A 25,836-nucleotide genomic window follows, 5' to 3' on the forward strand; every position below is an offset into this window, starting at 1 on the left:
GATAGACGCGGAATGACATGATGCCACGCAGGATTGCTACTTCTTCCATTGTCACTAGCTAAAGGGTAACTGACCAGAAGGTGGGATTGGGAAAATCTTAGAGAAATGATCTTTTGGATTCATTTTGGGCTTATTTCTACCTGGCATGTTCATGAAAACCTTTAAGGGGCAACAAAGCTAACAGTATTTGCAGCCGATGGGAACTTGATATCCCTCTTTTCATATGAATGCATTTGCCCATCAAAATTATATTAGACTTCTGAACAATTTCAGTGTTGCTTGCTTCACAAAAGAAAGGACCAAAAAAAAAAAAAAAAAAAAAAAAGGAAAGGTTCATTTAGAAAACAGGCCACAGAAGTAATAAAATAAAGAAACAAAAGTATTTCAATGCAGTGTCCCATATGCCAAGTGCCAGCTTCCCCACAGACTATCCCGCAGCTTCCTGTCCCACTGCTCCTCAGCTTTCTGACCTACTGACATTGTCTTCATCACTAAGACTTAGGTCTAAGAAAGATGGGAAGAAAAAAGGCTGACACTTATGTGTATTTGCTATTTCTATTAATATGACCTCCAATGGCAAGACAAAGGAGTTAAATGTCACCGTAATCTGCAGGAAAGGTTCATGTGGGGGTGTCAGTGACAAACCACTGCAAATCAACAATGTTGGACGAGGAATCCGTTGGTCCATGAGTCAGGGGCAGAGGGTGTGAGAATGTATCCCCCTGTTGTTTTCCTGGGATGAACTCAGCTCTGCACACGTGCATGGGACCCCTGCTGTCTGTCATTATTCCTTCAAGAACTAGGATAGTGGGGTGGGGGGGAGCAGGAGACTGATGGGAGGAGTTAATGGGGCTGGAGCCCAGCAGCTCCCCAGGGGAAAGACAGAGGGGCCAGGCAAGCCAGGATCTGCATCCCAGTTTAAGACAGTGGCTTCCCCCATGAAGTCACCTAACTTTTCTCTGAAAAATGGGGCAAGCACCACCAACAACTGGACAGGATTGAGGTGGGGGGGGGGACTGGAAATAAATGGGTGAAGTGCCTGATCCATAAACGCACAATAGATAATCACCTAGTATCTTTGCTAAACAAACTGGTAAATGAGAGAGATTTTGATATGAATCTTATGGAACCATCATTTTTCTCCAAAACTAGAGAAACTCAAGCCATGAATAGCAGCCGCTATTGACTAAAATAATTTTCACTGCTATCAGTTTAATTAAACTAAATTAGAGCAGCTGAGTGACTAATAAATGCATTTAAACCAACAATCAACATCTGCTGCCATGTTTTCTTTTCCCAAGTAAGCCACAGAAAATAAGCATGTGTCCATCTACTGAAGGAGTGACCATGCCTGGATTCAAAGCAAAAAGCTTTTTGTTTGTTTGAACTCTGCTTACTTAACTCCCAAGCAACCCCACTTCATTGGCTTCCTTGTAATGCCGTAGAACAGTCTCTGAAATTAATCCAGGAACAGGTGAGAATCAAAGGCTACCAGATCAAATTCTAGCTCCTGTTCTGAACTAAGTCTCCACCCCGCCCTACTTCTTCCCTCCAAAATCTGACGTCCGGCAATTGCAAATTTCCATTCAGATGTGTTCAATATAAAATCTCTTACCTTTCAATATGGGTATGCTTTATATTACAAAGATTTATAAGCTTTCTTGAAACCAAGCAAAATTATACATGTCTTCATAGATAGCAGTTGCGTAACTTTTCAGTCTTGTCAGACTTTAATGGGCTAGCTCAGATTTTTTTAAAGGTCCAGTTTAACTCCTGAGGATAAGTTACTCACTGTGACAACTGTTTTCTACAAAACACCTGTAACTTTCCCCACGCTAATCGAATGCTTACTGTGAAGGTCTCGCTGAGGCTACACATGAGCTGACTTGACTATATTTAGACACAACACCCGTCCCCAGACATCTGGGATACAATTTACAGGGAGCGTGCCTGCCCCGTTCTGTAAACAACGCATTGCTAGAGTAAAAACAGCCACTCTCTTAGCTAATACCCAGTTTGGTAAAGGTCTGTACCATACCTAAATCGCCGTCTCCCCATGGCACTTCAAGCCAGCCACTGCTGAGGTAAATCCGACTCATATCTCTTTGTTTTATCAGCATTAAAAAAAAAATCACTTGTCATGTGCTTGTTCCATTCAGCCATCTTAAGGAGCTCTGAGCTCCTTGTAACATGAACTTTCACCTCCAAAACCAAACAGGGCTTGTGAAAATCTGATTTATTTTCCAAATTGCTTTTCCTTATTGATTCTTTCTCCTTGACAAATTGCTTATCCTAAGGTATTTTTTCTTTGCAGTATGTGCCTTGCAATAAAATCAGAGTACTACAATTATAGCTCTGCCCATAGCTATGATGAAACCGATTTATTTTTTAGAAAGTCGTTTCCTGGCTCTCCTTCTTAGTCCCAAGCACAGAAGTAGGCTGTAGACTCACTCCCGAGCAAACCTTCCAGTGGTGCAGAGGGCTCTCTGAGTTTGGGTCACACCCACTTTCCTCAGTTGGTCCCAAAATAGGAAAGTCAGGACACTTATCTCAGACAGGAAACTGTAAGGAGAGGTGGGAGGCAATGGCATCTTCACATTTGAATCAGTGCCAAATGTTAATGCATTTTACAGCTCTCTTTGCTCTAAAGCATTAAACCAAAAATCTTGTTTCTAATGGCAATGGATTTACCACGAATCCAATGAAACTCAAGTTCAGGACCCCTACATTGCACGGACACTTTCTAAGACTGTGATCTATGTTATTTTGCTTAAAGAAGATCCCCCAATGCAGATAAGCTTCAGGCTCAACATCTGGCCCATCCTTACACACAGGTTTGCAAAATAATTAAAAATCACCAGGCATTTACTGACCTTGACTGTGTACTTTTCTGTTTAACCACGTTAATAGAGCCACACAGACCCATGGGGACATGCTTGACAAGGAGGGAAGTAACATACTATTAAAACCAGTCCCTTCCAAGCTTTAGACTCTCCTTTCTTTCCATTCCTGTTGCCTTTCTAGAAGTTTCCTCAGAAAAATCTAGTTCAGATCTGAAACCACCAGTTGTGTCCTGGGAACTTCAGGTATAAATGGTGAGTTGCATGGATATGTGACTTACTCTAACTGATCTCTTGTTCGTGGTCTAGGATCCCTTCATTATGTCTTAAGAAGATAATGTCTGGCCCCAAACAGAAAAAAACAACAGGCGAGTGAAAAAAGTATCAGGGTTGATCTAAAAAAAAAAAAAGAAGAAGAAGAAGACAAAATTTCCAACAAAGTGAAGACAATGGATTCCCCTAACATATCCACAAATATCCAAAATCAAGAGAGAAAGAGATTTTAACACCCTCTCCAGGTAACAATGCTGCTCTTGGAAGAGACGACTCAGTCATCCCAATTAACTGTCACTGGTCCCTGGCACTGTGGACAGAGCACGCTGGACGTCTTCAGATGGATCTGAGTTCAAATCCCAGCACAGATGCTGGTTGTGTGAACTTGATAGTGTTTTAACCTCTTGAACATCAGTTTTCTCAGCCATGAAGGGAAGGATAAGTCTATGTACACCACAGGGTTGTAAGTGAACATGAAGTACTTAGCACAGTACCAAACACATCAGAAATATGACAACACCACAATTGAAATTCCATTTTAGACAATTATTTCCCTGTACCTGCCCCTTAGCTTTTTATTACCTCTTCTAAATAGAAGTTAGAACAACTTAACTTACTTAACATTATGAGCCTTTAGCTCATCTTCTTCCTCTTGTCTATATCTCTGTAGGTGATATAAAGAGATAGGGAATGGTCAAAATTTAGGGACAATGATCTCATCCATATGGATAACTGTCCAATCTATAGTTCTTCCCTGGTCTCTCCCACAAATTTTACTGCCAATTTAAAAATTTAATTTAAATATTTTGCTGGCCTCTCTATACATTTCTAAAACCAAACGCATCATCTTTCTCTCAAAACCAGTTATTTCTTTTTGGTTCTCTTTTGCTTTAAACAATACTATTGTTTAAAGAACTTATGGTATGGTCTTAAACCTAGGCATAAAAATTTTCCAGGAAACTTCATATATGTTGACTGGTCTATGTGCTTCTTTGCGAGGAGATAGTTATTATCACCTGGGTTCTTCTCAGTCTATGTATCTTCATCATCACAAGCAGGGTCCTAGCATCTATCTCTACTCACTCTTAGGGGGATCTCTTCTGGCCCCATGGATGGGAATATTATTCACAGGTCAAGTAGCCCAACTTTATATCTCCAGACCAGCTCTTGCCTCTAAGTTCCAGACTTAAATTTACAGCTGGCTTTTCAATTTCTCCAGTTGGATATTTAAATAGGCAATTCAAGTTCACATGGAAAACGAGCACATGCTGTGTTCCTCTTACCTCTCCTCCCTATTCACACCTGCTGCCTCCACCCATCCAGGCGCTCCAAGGTCAAAAACCTCCATGGAATCCTTCCTTTTCATTTCTCACAGCCCACAGGCAAACTCCAGTGAGTCTTTCGCCTCTCCCATTCAAATATAATCCAGCCACTGCCGCACCCCTTGCGCCAGCCACCCTTACCCTCCCCCGACTGGTTGCAAAAGTCCGGGCTGACTGGTGTGTTTCCACTCGAGCCCTTCCAGTAGTCTGTTGTAACCACAGGCGCCAAAATGATCCTTCTTAAGTCAGAAAGAATCCAATGGCTTCCCCTCTTACCCAGAGGAAAATTCAAAGTCCTTGTCATGACCTCCAAGTGTCTCCAGGCCCCTCTCTGATCTCAGTTCTAGGTTGGACCCCTTCCATCAGCCACAGTGGCCTCTTTGCTTCTCCTCAACACACCAGATACACACTTCCCTTCACTCTGCCCGCCCTGCCTTGTTTCTGAGAGATGCACGTGGGTCTTTCTGACTTCTGTTCTGCCCTGGCATGTCACTCTCTTGGACATTCCCTTCCTTGACCACCTCACAGGAGAAAGTCCTTCTTGTCCTCTTCTTTGTTCTCTTTACCCTGCTTTGTGTTTGTTTTTCTTCTGAGCACTGATGGCTGCTAGAATGTAAGATCTTAGAAAGTAGAACGTGGTATATTTTGTTCATTACTGTGTCCCCAAGACCTAGCATATGGATTACATTCACGACCTGTTGAATCAATGTTCAGAATCTCAGGAGCTGCAGAGAAGAGCTTGCGCACTCTGCTCCTGGAGTCGTGGGTCCTCACTTTCCGACAAGCCGCAGGCCTGCCCCATGAGTGAGTCCAGAGTATTTCCTTAAGGCAGTGATCTTGCCCTTCACATCCATCCACTATGCAGTCATTTATTAAACACTTACGGTGATCTGCGAGGGCAATTTTCACCCTTCTAGATGCCAGAGATACACAGAGATGGATGAAGTATGATCTGCCTCCTTTTGAGTTTGGACTGCAGGGTCCCTGAAAGGTCTTCCGGACTCGCAACTCTACCCCGCCCTTCTTTAACGCTGCCACTGAATTTCACTTCAAGAGCATCCAGAGTTGCTGCCAACCCCTACAGTGCCTTTAGGAAAACGAGAAAAGGCACCCGTTTTCATAGCAGCCAAGACCCATGCTGGGCACACAAGCTCAGCTTACACAACTGCACAGGGCTGCCCTCCCCCACACCCCCCAAAACACCTCTGGAATCTTGTTCTCCCGCCCGGAAACTTTAATGGCTCACCACGGAGTATGGCCTAAGATGCCCATCCGAGAATGAAAGATTATTTACAATGTGATTAGACCTTCCATTCTGATGTTCTATTACTTGCCGCCACACAGCCTATGCTTAAATTAAACTGAACTGTTGTACCCATTCCATTTTTTTCTTTTTTCCATATTGTCTTCCCCCTGCTCAATTCTCTTTCTTTCTTTCTTTTTTTTAAAAAATATTTTATTTATTTATTTATTTTAGAAAGAGTGCATGTGGGCAAGTGCAGGGGGACCGGGCAGAAGGACGGAGAAGTAGACTCCCCGCTGAGCATGAGCCCCAAGCCAGGCTCGAGCTCATGAACCTGACATCATGACCTGAGCAGAAACCAAGAGTCCCTCACTAAACGGACTGCGTCATCCAGGAGACCCACAATTCTCCTTCTTTTGTTACAGAGTCCTCTATTGGGCGGACCCGCTTCGCTGGTTTATCTGCTCTGCTCACAGGGCTTGAGAGGACCAGACAGCAGAAGCTGCTGGAAGATTGCTCCCCTTACGTGGAGAGTTAGACTCCGTCAGAGGAAGAAGGTACGTTGGTAGGGTGAGGAGAAGACGGAGAAGAGAAAGAAGGAGGAAGAGGCGGGAGGGAAGTGGGAGAGCGGAGGGGCAAAGGAACGGAGGGAGGGGGAGGCGGAGAGCGACAGAAATGGTTTTGAGGGGCACCTGGGTGGCTCAGTGGGTGCCTTCAGCTGCCTTCAGCTCAGGTCATGATCTCAGGGTCCTGGGATCAACCCCACATCCCGCTCTCTGCTCGGCGGGGAGCCTGCTTCCCCCTCTTTCTCTGCTTGTCTCTCTGCCTACTTGTGATCTCTGTCAAATAAATAAATAAAATCTTAAAAAAAAAAAAGAAAAAGAAAAAAAAGGTTTTGAGGTTTTGAATGCCCACCATGAAGCCCTGCAGGAGCCTGAGTCCCAGCTTTGGCCACGCCCCAGAGAGGTGATAAGACCTAGTCCCTGATTAGGCCACGCCCCAGAGAGGTGATAGGACCTAAGTCCAGTGGCAGCATGGAGGAAGAGGCGGGCTCTAGGCTCCTGCGCCCCCACCCAGGACAGAGCTCCTCCGGTGGTCTGACCTGGGGCCGCGGACTGGCTGAACTGGTTTCAAGGATAACTGGGGTGGGCCAGCCTGTTCCTCCGCAGGAAGGGGCTGGGGGCGGGGGCGGCGGCGGCTCCCTACTGCGCGAGCTTTCAGCTATCACCTCTGCGCAGAGCTGAAGAGGGGAGAGGGGACCTTATTAAAAGGGTAAAGTTCCCAGTCAGCCTGCGGGATGGGAGCTTGAGGCCGGATGTAATTCGGAAGTCAAAGAAAGCTGTGCTGTTCGACCGGGACACTTCAGAGATGCCTTCTCAACAAACTAGGCAGTTTTTCCCTGACCTCCTTGCAGAGCCCAGCCCGGAAGTGTTCTCCTCAGCTCCGCGTGAGTGAGCGGGTGAGCTCCGCGGCCTTCCTGGGTTGTCAGGAGCGACGCTGCCAACTTAGTCTCTGCAATCAGAGTCTCCATCACCGCTGCTCCGCGGCGGGCTCTTCCTGCTTCCTCAGCTGTAGTCGGGACGGTGTTCGGAAGGGCGCTGAGAGGGCGTGTGGAGCAGGAGACGGGCTTCCCAGCGGGCTGCGGAGGAAGGCGGATCAGGATGGGGCGTCTGACCGTCGGTATTTGCTGTTGCGACTCGGTAGGTTTCCGTTGCTGCATCTGTTTTCTCATCTGTAAAGCGGAGGTGACCAGGACCTACATTTTCTAGTTGTCCTAAGGGCTAAATGGCCCTGTGTGAGAAGTGTTTGACCCAAAGTATGTCGTTAATAGAACCCTGTTACTCCGCTGTACCGAGGTTCAGTGCTGTGGGCGGAATGGCGTCCCCCTAAAATCCCTGTGTTGAGATCCTGGTGCCCCGTGTGACAGTATTAGCAGCGGCGGCCTTGGAGAGGTTCTTAAGCCGAGAGTGGAGCCCTCGCGAGCGGGATCGGTGTCCTCATGAAACTGGTTCCCCCAGGCCCTCCCCCACGTGAGGATACTGTGAGAAGGAGCCAGCAATGAGCGGGAAGAGGACCCGCATGGAGAACATGACCTGCTGGCACCTTGATCTTGAACTTCCAGCCTCCAGAGCTGGGAGAAATAAATTCATTTATAAGCTGCCCAGTCTGTGGTATTTTGCTAGAGCAGCACAAAGGGACTAAGATAGGATTGTTTTGTCTGCCACCAAATTCCTATGGTAAACCCCAACACCCCGTGTAACTCTCTTTGGAAGTATGGCTTTTAGGAGGTAATTAAGGTTAAGCAAGGCCATGAGGATGGGGCCCTAATCTGACAGAGTTGGTGGGCTTATAAACAGAGAGAGAGATCTGCATCAAGAAAAGGCCATGTGAGCACAGAGCGAGAAGGTGGCCATCTACAGGCCGGGAAGAGAGCTCTCACCAAAGCCTAGCGATGTGGCAACTTCGATCTTGGACTTGAAGCCTCTGAAACTGTGACAAAGTTAATTTCTATTGTTTAAGCGGCCCAGCCTCTGGTATTTTGTTATGGGCCCAAGAAGACGAAGACAGAGATTAAGTGCTTTGCCTCAAGTTGAAATCAGTCACTGATAAAGCCGGGAAGCAATCTCAGTCCTTTTCAAATGTTCAGGGAAATTTATCTTGTCCCATTCTCTCTTTAACCCCAGAGCGCATAGTGGTCCATAATACTTAAAAATAAACTGATTAAATGAACTAAGAGTTGTCTTCTAAAAATGAAAAAAAAAATGTGGAACTGTTGTCTACATTTTCATATAATAATGTGTATATTTGAAATTGTAGCAACAATGACTGTATTTTCTTAGCCAGTTACAATAGAGGAACATTAAACAGGACGATAAATAAATACATCATAAAACACAGAAAGCCATGATATTTTCCAAGTACAACCATTCCATTTGGTTGTACTCCTTCCCAATTTTTTTCTAAATACACATTTTTTAATCAAGAGGTGGAAAGGTAAACAATGCAAAGACTGAGATCATACCGTGGTGTTTCATACATGGTCATAAAAAGGAATCCATAGATGCATTCTCTGTACACTAAACCGTGTAAAGAGTGCACCCCTTTGCCACGCCATACATTTACGTTTCAGAACCCATGTTCTGGAAAGCAACCCAGTTGAAAGTTAGTATTTGCAACCCCCCCCCCAAAAAAAAAACAACAAAAAAAAAAACACAGGTCACTCTAGTTTACTTCAGGACACCAACAGATCTGCAATGGCTGCTCTACTAACCTTGACTGGTCAGAATACCCCAGCTAGCTTTTTGTTCAGAAGAACATTCTTCTACACTTGCTCTCGTTTTCGTGAGCATCTGCTTTACGCAGTTCATGTCATCGGCAATATCTGCGGGCATAGTTTCTGTCTGCCACAACCAGGTGTCAGAGTCAAGTGCTCTAGCCGGAAGAAATGCCAGCGGCTGGATTTCTAGCTACTTTTTGCTCCCCTTTGGACTTTCACAAAGATCCCTGTGTGCCAACCCGAGAGGGGCCGGGACACTGAGCTCTATTCAGAAGCACTTGGAGCGGGTTGGGAAGGAGCTGGTGGGGGATGGGCCAGAAGTGCAATAGGATTTTCTATTTTTAAAGGGAAGACTCAGCTGCAGCCGGAAGTATTTAACTATTTGCACGGCACAGAAAGGGAAAAATGTGTAAAATTGCATTTCCTATTCGGAAGCTGAATAGCCTTGAACTCCTTATTTAAAATAGGAAAGCTGATTTGAATTATGTACAAATCAGTCCCTTGTAAAATTGACTCTTGAAAATAGGTACAGACAGAAGGCTGCCCCCAGAGAGCTCAGCAGTGATGGGTGACTGATGAGCCTTTCTGCTTCAGCCTCGGGAATAAATAGTGTGTGTGTGCATTAGGGTCAGCTGGTAGGTGGCTCATGTTCCTTTGGTAAGAATCTAAGTTTAGAATTGGCTTCCATGCAAAAATCATGGCCCTGTTATTTACATAGGCACAGCTCACTATTTTGATGTTTTTCCGGAGGTCATTTCTAGGCCAGAAGGCATCAGTGGTCAATTTAAGTACGATGGAGAGCATTCACCCTAAAAGGCAGGGGAACGAGAGGAAAAACCGCATATGTGCCTGGTGTTTTCAGTTGGCACGTAAAGTTGAATGAGGCACACTGGCCATGACCTAGTGGAGAGCAGGAACTGGCCCACGGAGGTCTCCAGGGATTAACTGAGCCAGGGGTCCGGTTACGCGGTGTCAACATATCCAGGTCTGTCTTGATGAAAAATGGTCATGATTCCATTCTCTGTCTTTACCTTTTTATCACTATGGTTAGGCTCTACCTTCCATTGGTATTTACAGAAAAAAAAAAAAAATTAATGGGTTCTTGCCTTCATATAACAAACCAGGTAAGAACAAAAACGTTTTGTGAATAAAGTTATAATAAAGTTCCTGTGCGTTACCCCATTCAGAGTTGCTGCCATATTCCATCGCCAGCATTTACCTCAAAATTATCACTAATGGACACCACTATCTTTTCCTTATCTTGAATTAAGCTTTAATCCTTCAAACTAAAGGACCAGGGGCAGGCGGCTTAATGATATGTAGGAGTTCTCTTCATAAAATGAAGAACTTTGATAAGATTACTGTCTTCTGGCTCTGACACTCTTTGATTCAGATTCTGTGACTCACATACAAAGGGCAAGGTGGCCCATGAGCTGTGGGCATAGTCCAAGACCACAAAGGAGGCCAGACCTTCCCAGGAAAATTGGACCAGCTCAGCTGAGGCAGCTTGGATGGGGGGCACATTCCCAGGCCTTAGCAGAGGCTGAAGGGAATTATTTCTCTGACAGTCCCCCCGACTGGGTTGGGTGCTCAGAGTATATACATCTGAGATGTCACAGATCTATCACACTGTATCTCTTAAGTAGTGGCCACTCAAAAAAAAAAAAAGACTTAAGACATCATTTGAAAATAAAATTCCAAAGAATACTTAATACTTCGAGAGGGTTTTTTTTTTTTAATGTAGTCCATGGGGGTAATAAATTTCCAGTGCAGTGGGGAGAAAAAAGCCATTGGATTTCATCATAACTACATACTTAGTTAAGTGAGATGTTTGCTGGCCTGCAGAATACATTTAAAAATTCACATAAATAATCAGGGGGACTCAGGAAATAATAATTACTTCTTTCAAAAATTTTAGGTGCGTCCAAAGCAAAAATAATTTTTAAAAAATGACTCCAAGAAATTGAAGGAAAATGTTACAGTTAATTTACCGGAAAAAATAAGGAACAGAATATTAAATCTATGAAGTAGCTCAACTGTATGATTTCATTTGACAAAATGCACAGTGAAGTGAGAGTGTTTGCGACTGAATTACTTAAATGCTGGCTATCTAGGATTGTATAAATATGGACCCACTACGAAATATCTAGATATATAGAAGAATCTAGCATCTTCCCTCATGTCAGTGCAGAAGTGGATTTGGGAAGCAGCAGGATATCACCGAGCCCTGTGAGGAGGTAGAAGTTTTAAAGCAAACCAGCAGTAGATAAAATACTCCAAGAAATAATTAAAATTATATTCCGTAGAAGATAACAGACTCCGAAGTATTACGTCTCAGAAAAAACGTCTGAAATACCGTGTAGATTAGAGATGACATACTATTACTGCCCACAAGGGCTAAAATAAAATTTTACGCCTTTTAGGCAGGATATGGGAAATGAAACGGGGCCATTCTATTCCCATTTTAACCAACGCTAATGTGTCTGAAAACTCGGGGACCTGAGTTTGGGCTGGTTGCCAGTCCTCCGCGAGAGAGCACTGTGAAGACTGGAATAGTTTCAAAGGACGACGCTGGAAACCATCAATGAGCTAAAGGCACTTCTAAGGAGAGGAATCTTAATACTTGAGAAATTTCAAAATGGAAAGTTGAAATCTAAGAGGGATTATGATAGAAATCTGTAATGATGCCACACACTGTAAGGAGTGAGTACACATTTTCAAGAAATTCTGAAAAAGCTACAGAGTTGGATCAACTTCTGACAGTTTTAAGATTACAAGTGGGACACTAACACACACTTTTGTTTGTTTGTTTGTTTTGGGGTTCAGGAGTTCAGGAGCTCATTGCTTCCAAAAGGCAGCGTTGAACCCCCACCCGAATCTTCAGAAACAGATCAAGATGAAGGGACTCCAGCTGGAATCCAGGTTGGCAGTTTCCCCCACGTATGACAGTGGAATACTCTAAACTCATACAATCTCCAGCACCCAGTTCAACAGTTACCAACTCACAACTTGTCTTGTTTCATCTTCAAGCCACCCGCAGCCCTCCCAACCCCAGTCCTGGGATTATTTTGAAGCAGACCTCATTATATGATATGACCCATAAATAGTTCATTATCTATCTCTAAAAAGATGAGGACTCTCTCCAGTCATAACTATACTATCCTAATCACACAAAAAACAGTAATTCCATATGTCATCAAACACACGATCAATTTTTGTTTTCCGAAGAGCAACCCAGTTCATAAACTGCTTTCTAGAATAATAACCACATGGACCATGTTTAAATTCTTTATCTTAGAATAAAAGTCTGAGATCTCTCCATTTTCTAAAATTTTTTTTAAAAAATGTTATATTCCCATCTTAAAAAAAAATGTTTCTTTAAAGTACAAATGACTCACTAAATGCAAGATAAAAACTTCGCCTTAAATCATCACAAGATATGTTAGATTCCCTTGTACCTGCTAGTGCCAAATTTCCACCCTTGCACAGTCGCATCTGGAACGGGCCATCGTTCAGTTCCAGGAGGCCGCCTTGCTGTGGGTGTCTCTACCAGGCCACACGCACATGAAGCTCATAACCGTCATCCCCGAGCCCCACTCTTGTTCCATTTTATTTTTTATTCTATTTTATGTAAACATGGGTACCTAAATCTGTTGGCCTAGGGATGGGGAATGAGGGCAGAGGAGGTCTGAGGGCAGGCCTGACCTTGGGGGAAAGCACAGTGATTGTTCTCTAACAGTGAACCTTTGTCCAAGGGTCATTCACTTCTCCTCTAAAGGTTGCTGGGAAACCTACAGTGACATCTTGTGGTCCCTGATTGCTCCTCTCTTAGTTGGTACTGAGTGGTTAGGAAAGGTCACAGGGGTCTGAAAAAATCACAGTTCGAGAACATACGGTCAGGATCCTCATAAAACCACACGTATCACAGTAGTGCCTAACCACAGTGAAGGATACTTTAGAAGCCGGTGTGGGCAGGGCTTTAAGAATAAATGTTAGGTCAGGACGCTCTTTCAATATCACCAACTTGTTTTGGGATGATTTTTTAAAACTAGAAGCATAACGTAAAATCCACTTAAATGGAGTTTGAAGTAACAAAATTACATGCTTGCCTAAAGCATATTTTTTATGGTAGATCTTGAAACAGAATGCTAAGGGGTTCTACTAAAGAAAATGTACTTGTCCTCAATGTCTAGGACACTTCACTGTTGAAGAAAATGTACTTGTCCTTAATGTCTAGGACACAGTAAGTTCTTGTTAGCTGTCACGTAAGGGTGATTTCTACCATACTCGTCTGTTTGTTAATATTGAGAGTTAAAGTCTTCTCAAAATGCTTAAAATATCTTTTTCAACATTGTAATATAGAAGATATCTCTGAATTTGGAATTTTTTTTTACTATGCCAAAAGACATAAATGGTTTTTCAGAAAGACACAAATAATGCCCATATGTAGCACGAAAATAATAAAATACAATTTTTTTTTTTTAAAGATTTTATTTATTTATTTATTTATTTGACAGAGAGAAATCACAAGTAAGCAGAGAGGCAGGCAGAGAGAGAGGAGGAAGCAGGCTCCCTGCTGAGCAGAAAGCCCGATGTGGGGCTCGAACCCAGGACCTGGGATCATGACCTGAGCCGAAGGCAGCGGGTTAACCCACCGAGCCACCCAGGCGCCCCATAAAATACAATTTAAATTCAAAATTCCTAAGTGCTTAAACCATGAGAGACTAACATAAATGCTAACGACTAAGGTATATTAATTTCTAGTTGTGTAATGATCAAGTAAGTGATGAAATTTCATTTATTCATGCATTCATTCACCCATTCACTCCATATTTCTTAGATGTCTACTGGGTGCTATGCCCTGGGTACACAGAGATGAAAAGACAGTTGCTGTGCACTTGAACCTTACACTCTAGACTGGCATTTCAGAATTGGCGTGGACCTCCATCACTGTCTAAGAAACATCTGTACATCTGGGAAGCAATCTTAGACTCATGATAGACTTGGAAATCCCCAGAGCTAGGTTGCCGTGATGCTCCTTAACTGTTAGAAGTGTCCACAAAATATCTGATTGACATATAATTTTCATTGACATTTCATAAACTCTAAGTGGCAAGTAGCAATTCTCCATGAAGAAGATACAATTTTATCGTAGACAGTGTATTTCCATTGTTAAGATTTTTATGAAGCCCAAAACAATTTTGCAAAAAAGTGGCCCAAAAACGTGTTTTTTTTGTTGTTGTTGTTTTGTTTTGCTGTTGCTGTTATTCTTAACCTGATATCTTGGAAAGCGTTTGGATAGTGTGCAGATTGTGAGATGAATGGAGAGATATCACAATGCCATTATGAAAGGAAAAACAAGGAAAATCTAACCAAAGATATCAATTCTCATTTTGAAAACAGAACTCAACACTTCTCCAGGCTTCTGCTAAACATAGTTTTAGAAGAAAGTATATACTGCCTTAAAAAAATTCCTAATGTTATGTTTTAGCCACAAAACATAGGATGAAAAGATTTAAAACTCTCAATGAAGTAACTATTTTTTTTATCAACTCCATATGCATCAGCAGTGCACCTACCCTTGATTTAACAAATCTCAGGAGATCTGCTTTCTTTTTTTAAAACTTTTTCTTTATTTTTTTGGGGGGAGTGAGCCAGCATGCGAATGGGGTGGAGGAGGAGGGGCAGTGGGAGAGAGAATTTTAAGCAGAGTCTGCACTGAGCACGGTGCCAGACATGGGGCTCGATCTCATAATGCTGAGATCATGACCTGAGCCAAAACCAAGAATCAGACACTTAACCAACTGAGCTTCCCAGGTGCCCTTGTTAATCCATGTTCTAATAGAGCTATTCATTCTGACTTAGTATAGTAGTTAGGAGCCTCAACACTGCCCTCAAATGACCAAAGCCGGGTCCATATCCCATGCCAGGCAAATACTAAATTTGTTACCTGGAGAAAGTTACTTCATTTCTTTATGCCTCGATTTCCTTATCTGGAAAATGGGATAACAATCCTACCTCACAGGATTTCTGTATGAATTAATAGAGAAATCAGAATTATGCCCGGTATACAGTTAGCCCTTAATGTTAATTTTATGACATTATTCTCGCTAGTGTATAATGTAGATGTAAATATATCATTCATGTTGCTTCAGCAAATTTTGTCTTTCTATGTAGTAGTAAAGTTAAAAAAGCAAATTCAAAACTTACAACACTCAAGCATTTCAGTTACTGGTAAGCCCCACAAATATTCCTGGTTCTTTGGTTGCTCAGTGACTGTGGAGTATAGAAAACCATTCTTGGTGTGCTAGATATAACTTTGCTACTTTGTCAGCAAAACGAAAACAACCAACCAAACAAAAATAGCTCACAAAAATTAAGCAACAAAAAAAAACCAGACTAAAATAGCTGTGGACCCAAAACTCTGTCTACATCATTGGTGAGTCCCCTGGTTGCCAGGAAAGAAATGCTGGTTGATATACAATTGACCATTCATTTTCATGAGAAAACAACAAAAAAATAGAAAATACTTAAAATATTAGATATGAGAAAATTTTTAAAAGAGGGAGGAAGCACAAATTTTGAAGTAACGGGGAAGCAGCAATATTCGGGAAGCACAGAAATCTCTTGAATATCTATAACAACAGTCCCTAGGTTCCATGAGGGTTTTGCCAATGGTGATGAAGCCAGATGATCTGGACAATCCCCAAGTATAGGTTTGTTGAGTTGAATTTTCCTTAAGTGTTTTCCTAGATAAATGTTGGCTTAACAGGCAAAAAAACTGATGACAATTCCTGAATGTACAGTAATGCACTCTAGTAGCCTATGCTGAAAATCCTTCAGATGTTGATGTGGAAGTAGGCATAAGCCAATCCATTTCTTCAGCACCCATTTTCTTCCCAAATTTCCTTTGATTATATCCACATTCATTCATTTCTAATTCTTGGTCAAATGTGTAGATCAAGCTGCTGTATATTCCTGTACTGTAATGCATACTAAATGTTCGCCCTACATCCACTCTGGCCACTGTCCAATTTTTTCTCTGTTGATTAAGTGACATGTGTCAGATTTGCTTCAAAATAATCCCAAGGTAACTGGCAGGTTTGACTGTGTGCTTCTAGGAAAGCAAGCTTGTGTCTCATAATAGAGTGTTATCTTTCCGTTCAATTGATGGGTCAGGATGTCATTTAAAAGGAACCTTATCATAAGAGAGTTCTCAGAAACCCGATTCTTCATGCTAGATTTGCTTTGCTGATACTTCCTTTAAGATTCTTGCAGCTTTGTTCATGAGTGAGGTTGGCTTCCTATAATTTGCCTGTCTTGTACTGACTTGTTCGATTTTGGGTAATGTACCAGTTAAACTTTGATCGCTCCGAGTGTTATAGAATGAGGAGTTTTTCATAGCAATAGACCCTTTCCAATTGCTGGTTAAGGAATCTGTGCGGGGCTGCAGTCTTTGTAGGCACGTTAGCGTAGGCCAGCTGGCTGACAGTGGGCCTGTCAGGGAGAGCAGAGACTTGTCATAACTCCGAGGAAAACCGGGAACAGGGTTTGTCTGTCCCCACCTCCAGCTCAGCAATGTGGGTGGCACCCTTGACCATAGAAGGCACACACATCTGGCCTGGGACTCCGAGATCTGAAAGTGGGCAGTCTGGAGGGAGTGGAACGAGCCACGGATCCATGTGGCCAGATGACCAGGGTCATGTGCAAGCCAACAGCAGTGCCTATACCGGCCTTAACAGCGTAAAACTACCTCCTTTTTCTGCCACCCAAATGTTACACAAAGTTCTCCTCCAGCCAGTCCCAACCTGGAACGGCACTGGAAAGGGAATTCTGGGCCACAGAATTCTGGCATACCTGAGTTGACATGGTACAAAGCCACTACAGGGAACAGCTACGAACTCCATGAAATGAGTTGGGGACGAGTCCTTTGCTTTTTCTGCTGTCATGGCTCACCTTTTAGAAATATTTCTATCTTATAATACTTGGTAGAGGCCTCTGGTAAAACCTTCTGCTCTTGGATTTTTTTTTTTTGGAGGAAGTTTTAAAACTTGTGATTTTATCTCTGTTAGTGATTTTAGGATTAGTTAGGTTTTTCATTTCTTCAAAACGGCTTTGACAAGTTGTGGTGTTTTTTTTTTTTTTTTTTAGGAAATTGTCTTTCATCTAGATAGTCCCAGTTACTGGCATTAAGTTGTTAAATAAAACCAAAAATATCATTGACACCTGCTTTATGTTCTTTTTTTTTTTTTTAAGATTATTTATTTATTTATTTATTTGACAGACAGAGATCAGAAGTAGGCAGAGAGGCAGGCAGAGAGAGAGAGAAAGAGGAAGGGAAGCAGGCTCCCTGCCAAGCAGAGAGCCTGATGCGAGGCTCAATCCCAGGACCCTGAGATCATGACTGGAGCCGAAGGCAGAGGCTTAACCCACTGAGCCACCCAGGCACCCCATATGCTCTCTTTTGAATTCCAACCATTGTTTATTTGCACCCATTTTGACATAGGTGTACCAATCTCATTAGTCTCTCAGCAGATCACCTTTCAGCTTTGTTTATAATAAGTCCCTTTATTAATTTCTGCTTGCGGCTCTATTACTTTTTTAATTCAATGTGTGAAAGTTGACAGTTTTGTTCTTTTTATAATTTTGATCTCTAAACCCCTGAGTTCCTTAAAGGCATCTTCTTAATTTCCAAACATAGGAGTTTTCTTCCAGTTACATTCTGTTAAATGATTTCTACATCAATTTTGTGGAGGGTCGTAGATATGTTCCATATCAGAGGCCCCAAATGATGGTTTGTGGGCCAAATCTGGCCTACGATCGGTTTGGGTAAATACAATTTTATTGGGGTGGAGCCAAACCCATTCATTTGCAGATCATCTGCTTCTATGTTAAACCTGCAGCGCTGAGACCACACGATGCACAAAGCCTAGAATATTTGCCCTCTTATCCTTTACAGAAAAGTCTGCCAACCTGTGACCTATATAATACTAATCATTTGAACTTTTACAGAGACATGCTTTATGGCCCCATGTATACTCAGTTTTTGAACTCAGTTGAACTCACATTTTCAAAATGTACATGAAATTATGTGGACGGAGAGTTCCAAATCCAGATTAGATCTACATTTTCAACTTTTTAAAAAGATTTTATTTATTTATTTGACACAGAGAGAGATCACAAGTAGGCAGAGAGAGATGGGGAAGCAGGCTGCCTGCCGAGCAGAGAGCCCAATGCAGGGCTCGATCCCAGGACCCTGGGATCACGACCTGAGCCGAAGGCAGACGCTTAACGACTGAGCCACCCAGGCACCCCTTTCTTTCTCCTTTTAAGTCAATATTTCAAGTTTATATCTTAAAGCAATTTTATTGGTGAATACATAGAATTGTTATAGCTTCTTAGTAAATTCATCTTTTATCATCCTATAGTAGCCTCTAGTCATGTTTTTTGCCTCCAAGTCCTACCTCATGTTAATATGGTGAGACATTTTCAGGGAGTATTTCTGTTGGGCCTTTTTTGATACTTTGATTTTCAACTTTTCTGAATCCTTATGTTTTAGATGGGTCATTAAAAAAAATATATTGCTGGGTACTACCCCAAAATCCAAAAATTGTTATCTTTAACCTAGAGAACTCAAGTTATTTACTTAAAATCATTATTTACGTTTGCCTGGGTGATTCAGGTCAGATTGGGTCATGATCCCAGGGTCCTGGGATTGAGTCCCACATTGGACTCCCTACTCAGTGGAAATCTCTTTTTCCCTCTACCTGTGCTCCCCTTGCTTGTGCTCTCTCTCTCTCTCTCTGACAAATAAATAAAATCTTTAAAAAATGAAATTATTATTTAAGTTACTGTTATATTTAGCTATTTGTATGATATTTAGATTAATTTTTCCCATATTAGTTTTGTACTTTGTATTTTCCCCACTGTTTCTGTGTTCTCTTTCTTTAGTTATTTTGGTTTGCTTAATTTTATAATTCCGTTTTCCCCTATTCACCTCCGAAAGTTATATACTGTATTTTTTTAACCCTGTGCCTAATATTTTGCTCAGACTCAGACACTAAAGAGAGCTAGGGCGCCTAGCGGGCTCAGTCGGTTAAGGGTCTGCCTGCCTTTGGCTCAGGTCATGATCCCAGGGTCCTGGGATAGAGCATCTCAGGCTCTCTGCTCAGCAGGGGGTCTGCTTCTCCCTCTGCCCCTCCCCCAACTCGTGCAGGAGCTTGTATGCATGCATGCATTCTCTCTCTCTCTCAAAAATAAATAAAGAATAAAATCTTCAAACAGGAAAGAGAGCTAGAATAAAGTTATACCCATAATCATGTCTGCAGAAGTGACATCTTTCAAGTATAAGTCTGGCGTGGCTCACGTCCCCTACACTGAAGCACAAATACATTGTTATACAGGGCATCACTTGTAAACCACACTGACACCCGTAGCTACTTACATCTATATCAAAAAATACCAAAGTTAATACCAAAGTTAAATATTTATTGCCTGCCAATTATGACTCTAAATTATTATATATGATTTGAATCTGGAAGCTCTGTTCATAAAGAAGATGTCACATCCAGTGCAGAGAAAAAAATAGTTCTCTAAAACTGGCCAGCTCAGTTACATCTCCGTCATATCTTGCTACCATGTGAAAACAGCCAAACTGAATAGACACTTGAGTTTAAACGACCAATGCCTCACATCAACCACCATGCTCCTTATAATTTGTGCTCTGAGCCTGGCTTTTCAAGAGTTTGCAGATTACCTGAATCATTCCTCAGTTCATTACCAGGAAGCAACAAGGCGTATTACAGAAACTATGTAAACCTAGTAAAACACAGAAAAATCCCAAAGTTGACCTTGGCACAAAATTAATAATGGTTATTTAAACCTTTTACAGACACTTTGATGAAGACAATTGGTGGACCAGGATATAACAGGAGAAAGAAGAATGATATTGTTTGATCAGAATTTTTGGAGACAAGGTTTTTGAAAGCTGAAAACAAAATTCATGGTGAAAAAGAAGAACTTTCCAGAGCATCTTTTAGGAATGTGCATTCCATGTGTCGAAGATGTAAGGAATGGACTGTTTGAGAGACTGGGTAGTTTAAATTAGTATCATGGCACCAGACACAATCACAGAATGCCAGTGCAGGCTCCCCATGCCACCGTGTATCACTAATGAAGCGAGTATTGGCACTGTGGACTGTCTTCCAGATAATTAAGCTAAAATATGAACTACATTACTGATGATATGAGGAATGCTAAAAAGAAAAAAAATGCATTTGCAGAAGTAAGTGTTCCTTCAGTAAATAGAATGCCCAGATGTCTGCCCAATTGAAGGTGCTGGAGTTATTGTTTGTTTGTTTTTTTAAGATTTTATTTATTTGAGAGAAAGTGAGAGAGAGAGAACATGAGAAGGGAAGAGGTCAGAGGGAAAAGCAGACTCCCCATGGAGCTGGAAGCCCAGAGCCTAGTACTCTGGGATCATGACCTGAGCTGAAGGCAGTCACTTAACCAACTGAGCCACCCAGGCACCCAGATACTGGAGTTTTTAAAAACAAAACAAAACTCAGCTACCATAACAGTAATAATAAGGAACTTCCTTAAAAATGGTAAAAGTTATTAACAATACCAAAGAAACAAAAGCCTTCAGAAAACATTATACTTAATAGCAGAATGTTGAAAGCTTTCCCTCTGCATTGAAAACTAAAAAATGGACACTAATTATCACCACTCCATGGAACATTGCACTGAAGGTTTTAATCCATTGAATAACTGAGGAAGAAGAAATAAATAATGGTATGAAACTTGGAAAGGAAGAAACAAACTGGCGTTATTCATAGATAATATGATTTTCTATCTTAAACCCCACAGAACCTACAGATTCTTATTAGAATTAATGAGAGTTTGGCAAGTTTGCTGGGTATTAAATTAATATATGAAAATTAACTATATTTCTCTATGCCTACAACATAGAGATAGAAAATGAAATGATTTAACCAGATAGTTTTTACAGTAGCCTAAAACAATTTAACACCTAGGAATGAATTCAACAAAAATATATAATACCTCCTCAAAAGATAATAATAAAATCTTACTGAGAGATATTAAAGAAAACCTTTATAAATGGGAAAATATATCATGTTTATTCTTTGAAAGGCAAGCACTGCAAAGATGTGAATTTTCCCTTCAATAAATGATTGATAGGTTAAATGAACTACAACAGAAAACCCAACAGGTATTTTGTGAACCATAGAAGTGGCTTCTAAAATTTGGAATTTCAAATTACTAAGCACAGCCAAAGCCACTGAGAAAATAGAACGAAGTGGGAAGGGTTGCTCTACCGAGTATCAAGATACTTGAAAGCTGCTGAAACCAACATAGTGTGGTTTAGGTCTGGAGAGATGTACCCAGTAAGAAAGCCCATAAACAGACCTTGGTATGAACAGACACTATACTTAGGCAGAGAGCTTACCACAGTGACTATGATTTATACAATGTATGACTGACTTTCCATTAAATGGGGTAAATATAATTGGCTACCCACTTAGGAAAAAATGGGCTTACACCATTCAAAAACTCAATTGCAAGTGGATGGTTTGAAAGGAAAGCTTTAAGAAGAGAACGCAGAAAAACACTTTATGTTGAAGTACAGCAGGAATTTTCAAAATAAATGACAAAAAAGTATTAACCAAAATAGAAAAGATTTATACATTTGACTGTTTTTAATATAGATTGATTTATTTATTTGAGGGAGAGAGAGAGTGAGCATGTGTATGGGGGAGTAGGGAAGAGGCAGAGGAAGAAGGAGAGAAACCTCAAGTAGGTTCCACCCTGAGCACGGAGCCAGATGCAAGGCTCAATCCCATGACCCCAGATGAGAGTAAGAGTCCAATACTTAATCAGTTGTGCCATCCAGGCACCACTAAATTTGACTACTTTTAAATAAAAAGCATCTGTTCACCAAAAACAAACAAACAAAAAACAAAAACAAAACCCATGAAAAGTGAAAAGCCAAGCCACAAAGGATATTTGGAAGTAGTATTCTTTTTTCAGTTTCCATTTAATTGTAGACTATATAGGTAACTTCTAAAATCAATGAAAAATAGGGCAGAAAACCCATTAGAAGGGAAGGCAAAATATTTGGAAGGCACCTCACAAAACTGGAAGGTATAGATGGCCAATAAACATGAAAATGGCATTATCAGGGAAATGAAAATGAAACCACAAGATAGATCTCCACATGCCCACCAGATTAGCAAAAATTAAGAATACTGACAACACCCCATGTTAGCGATAACGGGAAGCACCATGAATTCTCATACACTGTGGATCTCACTATAGATAAAATCATATTGGAAAATAGAGTAACACCAACTAAAAAACCAAAGATACACATGCTGTATGACCTGGCAGTTCCACTCCTGGAGCTGGACAAACTTAATTGTACTAGATGTTTCTATCAATGTGATTCATAATTACCCCAAATTTGGAATTTACAGCACTGAACATGAATGAACTCCAGGTACACATGGTTAAATCTTTCTATCACGTTGTTCACTAAGAAAAGGAAATCAGGAAAGAATATTGAGAGAATGGGTCAATTGACGTAAAGTTTAAAAGCAGGCTAAACCAAAGGGTCAACTACTTGAGGTATAGTCAGGGGAAGGAAACCTATACAGGCAGGAAAAAGAATACTGTAAAAGGAGTCACCCTCTCCCTGGAGACAGGGAGAGGATGTTATGGATGGAAAGGGGTGCACGGTGGAGAGGAAGAGAGAATACTCAACAGAGCACTCCTCCGGGAGGAAAGTTACCAACCATGTGCCTCCAATGACCTTGGGTGACCCCTGGTGTGAATACATGGAAATGTGTCTGCAGGACTGCAGGGACTGTTCTGCAATCATTGTCATTACCTGTTATTTGGTGACTCGAGCCAGTTCTGAGCAGTACGGTTGAGTTACAGTCTCCACGTTCTGCCATAGGGCAGATGAGGTCATGGGTGGGATAAATTCACAAAAGGAACTCAGGTTCTGTGCTAAAAGCTTCTCTGGTCAAAAATGATCTACCAATAGTTAAAATAACATGGAAGAATCATGGTGCTTCAGAGCAAAGAGTGGAATTAGATGCCATCTGCTTCAGTGATTTACGAATGGTTTCAGAGAGCCCTGGGAGTTCAGCCGAGCTGCCTCGGAGCGTGCCAGCTAGCATGGGGCTCTACCTTCAAACGGCATGGTTGCCACTCTTATCAGCCTCACAAATTGAGCTTCCAGATCATTAAAAAAAAAAAAAAAAGTCAACAGCTTAAAAAAAAAATGTTCAGAACCCACGGATCTTGTCTAACGTCTTCATTTTGCAGATAAAGAAACTGAAGTCGCTAGAGGGTGGGTGGCATCCCCAAAGTCACCCAGAGTGTTACCAGCAAAGCAAGACTGGAACCAAGATTGTCTGCTCCTGACCTGTTCGGTTTCCAATGTACCCTGTTGCTACTTAACACCACGGGCAGACAAATCTAAACCAGTGAACATAAAATAAGGAAGGCAAGGGACATCTGGGTGGCTCAGTTGGCTGGGTGTCTACCTCTTCATTTTGGCTCTGGTTGTGATCTTGGGGTCATGGGATCGAGCCCCGCATGGGGCTCCACACTCAGTGTGGAGGCTGCTTGAGATTCTTTCTCCCTCTGCTCCTCCCCCCTCCCCCCGCCCCATTCTCTCTCTAAGTAAATAAAATCTTAAAAAAAAAATAAGGAAGGCAAAAAACAGATCTTAACAACCTATAGCACCTACGTCATAAGCTTTTTTGTTAGGATGAAATGAGTTTATGATTATACATGTTTAGAATGGTCCCTGGCACACAGCTAAGAACTAGGTAGGTGTTCGCTATCTTATTCTCATAAAACGACACTTTCCACCTCCTGCCTTCTCTTCACCCACTTGGTTATGGTGTTCTATCTCTACCAGCTGCCTGCTTGAAATTTAAACAAGGTCCACAAATCCCTACAAGGGATGAAATCAGCAACCTGTGTTCTCTGGTCTGAGCGCAACAGCTGTTGGGAAGAAGATCCGCGACGCGCTGCTGCAACAAGGCCTTAGTGTAAGAACAGTTTTACACACACCTCCTCTCCTCCCCATAGTTCTAGCCACAAATAGTTGTGTCCCCGGGAACCATATGCTCATGGAAGGTTGAGGCCCTGGTGGCAGCTAAGGTGTTTTCTGTTGATCCTGAACAGAAGAGTGTACTGACGGTTGTTTCTGCCATGTTGAAGGTACTCACAGAATTGCGTCTTAGAGCAGAAAGGAGAGGAAGTCCGGAGACCCGGGTGCGCTGGCTTCTGCTGCAGCGTGGCAAGCCACGGTGGCGTCACATACATACACCGTGGTGGGCCCACTCCGGGGTCCTGGGGGCAGGCTGTCCTTGCGCAACTGTCCCCAAACAGGAGCCCTACCCCCTGCTGTGGGTGGCTACTACTCTCTCTTGCCTGTGCCTTAACTACAGAGGATTCCGGACATGGACACAAACCAAATTCCCCACTGTGATCCTGAATGAGGAAGCCAGTTGTGTGCATAGGCAAAAGCAAGATTTTTTTTTTAAAGATTTACATTTTATTTGGAAGAGAGAATAGGTATAGATGGAGAGTTAAAGGGAGAAGCAGACCCTCCTCTGAACAGAGAGCCCAGTGGAGGGCTTGATTCCAAGACCTTGAGATCATGATCTGAGCTGAAGGCAGATGCTTAACCGGGTGAGCCTCCCAGGTACCCTGGCAAAATCACGATTTAAAAAAAAAAATATATATATATATATATATATATTATATTAATATATAATATATATATATATATATTTTTAATCATTCCTACCACTTTGCTATCTAAAACAGATACTAAAGATTTTGGGGCACAGGCTTGAAGGGTGAAGAGCTGAAGTCCAGAGGTATTGTTTATAGCAGGTAGTGATTCTAAGTTTTCTATCAGCCAAACCCCTTCTTGTAACAGCTTCAAGCACTTGACAATTTTCTGACTTGCTTTAGAGAAAAAAGAGCAGTCTCCTCTCAGAGTTCTCATATATGGCATTTGGGGTGTTTTCTGTATGCTGTATACACTTTGAAGGGCCATGATGAGCATTCAGCTTAAAGTGAACAAAGAACGAACATTTAGTGATATTTGAAGTTTGGCTCAGAAAGTCTAACATTTTAAGAATAAAAATGTATTCACTTAAAATGAGAAATCAAAAAGCAGACAAGTAGCATCCCTCACCAAAAGGCAAGCAACCTTTGAGTTTATATGGCCTGAATAAGATACTTGAAAACATTAACAGTCATTAATAGATTCCAGTCAATAAGAGATATAATGGGTTTGTTTTATTTGAGGAGGAGGGCTCATGCCAATCCATGAGGTTAAAAGGAATCAGGGAGAAGGGACAAAAAGTCTGATTAAAAAGGTGGAGCGGAGGGCATTAATATAGATTTAACTTCTGGGCAGTATTGATTTTCTGTCTTCATTTTTCTTTGAGAATTAACTCCCTGAGCCTCTCCATGAACGTTCACTCTATGTGTGGGTCCACACTGCTGGGCGAGGCATGAGAAGGATAGGAGAAGTGCTGTGTTGAAAGTGGTGATAAAATCCGTAGGCTTAAGTTTGAATCCCTTTCTTTTCCCTTTTTTCCTCCTTCCTTTGTTTCTAACCTCCTTGATTATTTGGTAGGTCTCTGTGCTAGGTGAGCTCTGAGGATGAGGCAAAGCCCTGCGTTCACGCATGCGTGGGGCACGGGGCGGGGGGGGGGGGCAAGGGGGTTGTGGGTGTGGTGGGGAGGGGGCGTGGCGGGGGTTGGGGGCTGCCCAGAAAATGCAAAGGGATTCTGTGTCTGACTGGGATTATTGCAAAAACCGCGA

General features: G+C 42.0%; 1 protein-coding gene across 4 annotated transcripts in view; it reads right to left on the bottom strand.

The window, feature by feature from the left end:
- ASB5 (ankyrin repeat and SOCS box containing 5) overlaps positions 1-25,836 on the bottom strand; it is a 50,427-nt gene that overhangs the window by 12,401 nt on the left and 12,190 nt on the right. Inside the window, exon 1 of one of the 4 annotated variants that reach the window (XM_047714186.1) lies at positions 12,414-12,638. The exons of 1 other annotated variant lie outside the window; for it this stretch is intronic. In XM_047714186.1, the coding sequence (XP_047570142.1) occupies positions 12,414-12,450 (37 nt within the window). In that variant the 5' untranslated portion in view covers positions 12,451-12,638. Of the gene's footprint in view, positions 1-2,038; positions 2,160-8,949; positions 9,086-12,413; positions 12,639-25,836 lie in introns of those variants that run through there. 2 more of the 4 variants (XM_047714166.1, XM_047714175.1) reach the window with 2 other exon arrangements.

Source organism: Lutra lutra, chromosome 2, assembly GCF_902655055.1.
Source record: "Lutra lutra chromosome 2, mLutLut1.2, whole genome shotgun sequence".
Lineage (NCBI taxonomy): Eukaryota > Metazoa > Chordata > Mammalia > Carnivora > Mustelidae > Lutra > Lutra lutra.